Source organism: Telopea speciosissima, chromosome 4, assembly GCF_018873765.1.
Source record: "Telopea speciosissima isolate NSW1024214 ecotype Mountain lineage chromosome 4, Tspe_v1, whole genome shotgun sequence".
NCBI lineage: Eukaryota > Viridiplantae > Streptophyta > Magnoliopsida > Proteales > Proteaceae > Telopea > Telopea speciosissima.
The window spans coordinates 8,918,358-8,924,357 of NC_057919.1; the positions used below are offsets into that span (position 1 = coordinate 8,918,358).

The 6,000-nt window shown below is 38.0% G+C and overlaps 2 protein-coding genes across 2 annotated transcripts; both read right to left on the reverse strand.

Annotated features, from left to right (window-relative positions):
* Window positions 1-638: 638 nt before the first annotated feature.
* LOC122658287 lies at window positions 639-1,529 on the reverse strand. The gene has a single exon (XM_043853207.1). It carries the CDS (start codon window positions 1,527-1,529, stop codon window positions 639-641), a length of 891 nt encoding a protein of 296 aa, XP_043709142.1.
* A 1,748-nt stretch (window positions 1,530-3,277) lies between these two features.
* Window positions 3,278-4,857, reverse strand: LOC122658288. Its single transcript, XM_043853208.1, has 2 exons — window positions 4,015-4,857; window positions 3,278-3,942 (listed from the first exon to the last, which is right to left on the reverse strand). Exons 1-2 carry the CDS (start codon window positions 4,426-4,428, stop codon window positions 3,520-3,522), a joined length of 837 nt encoding a protein of 278 aa, XP_043709143.1. The 5' UTR covers window positions 4,429-4,857; the 3' UTR covers window positions 3,278-3,519.
* Between the last annotated feature and the right edge of the window lie 1,143 nt (window positions 4,858-6,000).

A 6,000-nucleotide genomic window follows, 5' to 3' on the forward strand; every position in this document is an offset into this window, starting at 1 on the left:
TCAACAAATGTAAAACCTTCAATTAGAAAGATAGTTTAGTTGTTTAAGTCAGCAAAACATCATCTTAAAAATTTTGAAACATTTCAACCAATTATGTATGAGAAAATGTTAAATGGTAATAATTATGTAAAGCTTAGAATATGGGCTTCTTCATGCTTCTCTGATAAATATAGTAAACATATCAGCCATTACTATTTCTTTGCCTCTTTGATTGGTTTCTTTGATCTTATGTTACATTCATCATATACATCAATTGCCCCTGTAAGTAAGTATGCAGCCTGCTGATCAAACTGTAGTAGGGAGTTCTCCCCAAATAGCTAACCAGCTAAAGTGTATCTAATGTCCATGGCATGATAGTTAATGGGTTGTAATGTTTCATCAAACACTAAAATTTTTGAAAAGGTAAGAGTATCAACCTTCAATGCTCAAACAAATTAATAGAAGTAGATGAGAGATATAAAGAAAGAAGATGCTTTCAGTTTTTTGTTTGTGCTGAAGTATGTATTTAATCAGAAATATACTGTATACATGAATTCCTTTTGCATGTACAAAGTGAAAACCAAAGGCAACTCCCAAGAAAAAAATATGGGAAGCCGATGGAAGAGAAAGAGGGTTGAGTATTTCCAATCACAAGTATGCTAGTGGTTGAGGATGTTGAGGAGGGTGACCCTGGTTTTGATCAAACTCCGGAAGATGCATTCCAATCCATCCTCTAGATCTTGGATGCTCAACTCCAATGTCTCCAATCGCTTCTGTGCTTCAACATGCCTAAACTCGAAGCCTTTGTGTGTCTTATGGCCAACGAAGGCACTCAACACGACATCCACCTTCTCAAATTCACATCTCTCCATCACTTCCTCATCTTCTGCCACACGTTTCTTGTTAATCAATTTCGAAACCAAAGACCAACCGTTAGGCCTCGGCATCGCCTTTGGCCGAGATACGAACGACAGTAGGGACTCGAACATGGAGAGGGTGATTACTTCCACTTCTCTTAGCACACTAACCATGGCAACAATGTCATGGTTTTTGTCCAAGAGAGATGAAAGTGCACGCTGCTTCTGTACTTTCCTTAGATCTCCAAGGCACTTGCTGATCACCTTAGTCACCTTCTTCCTGGACATGTTGTATGCTTCAACTTCATTTGATAGACCAGATTCACCTCTTATTCTACGGACGGAAGATTGAAGCTCTGTCACAGATTGTTTCATCTGTGAAAGAACATCCCTTGCTGTACCACACACATCCAGCGACCTGAGAGATCCATCCAACACCTCATCCACCCATTTCTGTCCTAGTTCTTGGGCTAATGTTTGTTGGGTCAATGGCAAATGAAGCAAATCATTGACGCCATCATATAAATCTTTGAGGCCACCCAAGTTGAAGCACATTGATGATGAGGTGGCTTCTGAAGCCCTTAACCTGTGCAATTGGCCCTCAACTTGAAGAGTCAGAGGATGAGATCTGGAGGGCAAACTGATGGAACGAGCATGGCGTGAAGATTTAGGATGCAGAGGAGAGGGAGCCATTTCTTTTTCTTCCAATTAGAAAGACAAGGGCTAACACAAAACTCTGTACAGATTAGGCTTGAGGAGGCGATGGTTCTCCCATGATTTGGAACCCAATTTATATAGAAACAAGAGGAGACATGAGGAATCTCATACATTTAACATCATGGGCTACTCATATGGTTTCATTTTAGATCTAAACGATATGGTCGCTGATGTTTGTTCAATGTCTCCTGCCTCCCATGCTCGCTTTCGCTTCTTATTGTAATTTATTTGTTCTTAGCTCAACAAGATATATATGATGAATGATTGAAACTTAAAATACTACAAGCACACAATTGGTTTAACAATTTAACCACCTTGTCTCCTATGTAAGAGAAGGCCAGCACATATAAGCTAAATGTTGGCAGATCTCAGACTGATAATGGATCTCCATTACTTTTTCACATATCTGGATAGGCAAAGGCTCCAAGGACTTCAACGGGAACAATGATTATTATGAGCAAAGTTTTGGTGTGGCACTGGAAACAAGGGGACATCAGCCCCCTCATGTGTGGTATTGATTTATTATTACTGTCATCAATGCTAGAGCTTCACTACTCTATAACCTTAATCACTAGACAATTTTCCTAGGAAGCCCAGATCCATGGTGAGCCATGAGATGATGGAAAAGAAAATGTTCAAAAGGGTAGAAAGAAGTGGGGAGGGTTTGGAAAACAAGAAGAAAAGAAAAAAGAAACTGAGGTAAGTATACTGGGAGAAGTCCCTTAGTTCTTATTTTATATATGATTTCTGTTCCAAACCCTTCTTGACATTACCAACACATCTCAATAGGGGCAATGGATCCACTCATTTTGACACATCCTTTCCATCCTATTTTAAAGCACCAAACCTGAGCTCGAAAACTTCAACCTTTGAGTAAATGGACTAAGAGAGGCAAAGAAGGGGATAAAAAAAAGGAGGGAGAGAAAGAAAGAATAGGTGATGTATACAAATTATCACTAGTTTCAAATTTACTGATGTATTCAAATTAAGAAGAAGAAACATGATAAGAAGTTCTGTGAGGTCGTATGACTCCTTTGCCACCTAAACAAAAGAAGTCCCCATGTGTTGAATGGAATAGTTTATCTCCCATTGATGGAGCAAAATAGGTAGGGGACATAAACAATTTTCTTTGTTGAACTCACATAATTATGATAACAGCAATTTGTTATGCCCAACAAACCTTTTTCTTAGATAACAAAGAATTTATAACATCGTGAACCCGCACTTAAAGCAAATAATTAAAGTCAATATCAAGAGCACATGAAGACACCATCAAATTTTAATGAATTCAAGCATCTTGAGATTATAATTGTTTCCTTAGTATGTCAGATCCATACCCATCCTTGCTGTCCATTCTGTTTATTTACTTTCTATTGACAATGCTGAACATAATACACATGGTTGAGGTTCAAATCTCTAGAGGGCTGTTTAAATTATTAAGTATGCACTGGTGAACCATCTGCAGAGGAGACAAGGTAGTGTCACTCGTGTGCATATTTATTATTTTATCATTTGTTTTATATTATGCAGTAAATTAGGCATCAAGATGATGGTCAACTTGTTGTCTAGGCCTCGTAACATATAATTTGAACAGTACAAATACATTTTATCTGATTTAGAATTTTATTTGAGCTGATATCAGATTGGGACAAGGAGTTCTCTGCAGATAGCTAAGCAGTGAAAGGGTATTTGATGCCCATGGTATGATAGTTAATGGTTCTCAATGTTACATCAAGCAGTATAAATTGTTGAATGGTAGAATATGTAATTTAAGCAAATTTTTAGAAGTAAGCAAACAAGAGATATGAAGAGTGAAGATGCTCTTGATATTTATATGAACTGATGTATGTGTTTAATCAGAATATTCTGTATATATGTATTCCTTTTTTATGTACAAAGTGAAATCCCAAGGCAATTCCCTAGAAGGAAAAAAAAAATTGTGGGAACTGATGGAAGACAACTTATGCTATTGGTTGAGGATGTTGAGGAGGGTGACTCTGGTTTTGATCAAACTCCGAAAAATGCATTCCAGTCCACTCTCAAAATCCCGGATGCTCAACTCCATTGTTTCCAAAAGCTTCTGTGCTTCAACATGCCTCAACTCGAAGCCTTTGTGTGTCTGATGGCCAATGAAGGCACCCAACGTGACATCCACCTTCTCAAATTCACTTCTCTCCATCACTTCCTCATCTTCTGCCACACATTTCTTATTAATCAATTTGGAAACCAAAGACCAACCATTAGGCCTTGACATCGTCTTTGGTCCAGATAGGAACGACAGCAGGGACTCAAACATGGAGAGGGTGATTGCTTCCACTTCTCTTAGCACACTAACCATGGCAGCAATGCTGTGGTTTTTGTCTAAGAGGGAGGAGAATGCACGCTGCTTCTGTACTTTCCTTAGATCTCCAAGGTACTTTCTTATCACCTTAGTGACCTTCTTCCTGGACGTGTTTTATGCTTCAACTTCATTTGCTAGGCCAGATTCCCCTCTTATTCTATGGAGGGAAGATTGAAGCTCTGTCACACAGTCTTTCATCTGTGAAAGAACATCCCTTGCTGTACCACACACATCCAGCATCCTGAGAGATCCATCCAAAACCTCATCAACCCAGTTCTCTCTTCGTTCTTGGGCTAATGTTTGTTGTGTCTGTGGCAAGTGAAGGAAATCATTGACGTTGTCATATAAATCTTTGAGGCCACCCAAGTTGTAAGATATTGATGATGACGACGCCAAAGATGATGAGGTGGCTTCTGAAGCCCTTAATCTGTGCAATTGCTCCTCAACTTGAAGAGTAAGCGGATGAGTTCTGGATGGCAAACTGATGGAACGAGCATGGCGTGAAGCTTTAGGATGAAAAGGAGAAGGAGCCATTTCTTTTTCCCACAAGATGGAAAAGGCTAACTCAAATTCTGTACAAATTAGTCTTGCAAAGTGATGGGTAACCCCTTGTTTAGAACCCAATTTATATAGAAACAAGATGAGACAGGAGGAATCTCATGCTGTTCAACGTCATGGACCTACTCATGTGGTTTCATTTTAGATCTCAATTATAGGGTCGCCGATGTTTGTTCAATGTTTCCTGCCTTCCCATGCCCACGTTTACTTGTCATAATTTATTTGTTCTTTGCTCAACAATCTATATATGATGAATAGGTGAAATATTAAAGTACTACAGCCACACGGGTGGCTTAATCATATTGTCTCCTATTCTAGAGAAGGCCAGCACATAATTCACAGTCAGCTTTGAATTTATTTAATCTATGCTTGGGTAGATCTCAGACTCTCCATAATACAATTTTTTTTTTGCAATGCTATGCAGTATGATTGAAACATTTTACATTCTGGGGAGCAAAGCCTTGAAGGAGTTAAACAGGGGTAATGTGACAAGTAGAGCAGTGTGTAGGTTATGAGGGAAATGGAGGACATCAACCCCCTCATGGGTGTACTCAGTTTTACAATAAACTGTTACAGGAAACAGATCAGTAACATGCACATATACATGTCTCCGGAGATAATCAAAACCATGATCAAGATCTCGTGAGACTTCCATGTTTAAATTGACATTGCATGTGAGTAACACAACCCTCATTTCAACACAAGTGGGTTAAGTTTCCAATTAACCCCCATGTTTCCTGCTTTTAACTAAGATCTGCAGAACATAAAATTCCAAAGCAAGAAAAGCACTCGCTGATAAAATTTTTTGCTTTATGGAACTTATGATTATTTATGTACCCAATCAATGTTCAGCAATAAGATTTTTAGCTCATTTCCCCGTGAATGATATTTATCATCCATCTATCTATCAATCAGTGTAAAACCTTCAATTAAAAAGATAGTATAGTTGTTTATGTCAGCAGTTAATAGAAAAAATCATCTTAAAAATTTTGAAATACTTCTTTAGTGAGATTAAATGAGTAAATGCCTGAACCAAAATTTCTCCCAATTATGTATGAGTACAAAAATATTACATGGTGATAATTATGTAAAGCTTATAATATGAGCTTCTTCATGCTTTTCTGGTAAATATAGTAAACATATCTGCTATGGATACAAATTCTTTGCCTCTTTTAGTGGTTTCTTTGATCTTATTTATGTTACCTTTTCTTTTCTATTTTCATTTTTATTGGGGGGTGGGGGGGTGGGATGGGTTGGAAATGGAATTGGACATTTTAAGAACTGGATAGTAATAGTATATTTTCCCTCTTTTGTAAGTAAATTGTATTCCTTCTTTTTTGGTCTCATTTTGTAGATACAAATATTTCACTGTTTTTGTTGTGAGACCCTATATTATGATATTTGAATTTACAGCCACACACGATTAGAAGATCACCCTGTTGCAATTCAATTTGGGGCCGAATGTTAGCACTCGTTGCGCTCCTCCTAGAGCACTTTCCTGCAACACTTGTATTGACATCAAATGCCCATGTTAGTAGGTCTTATGCA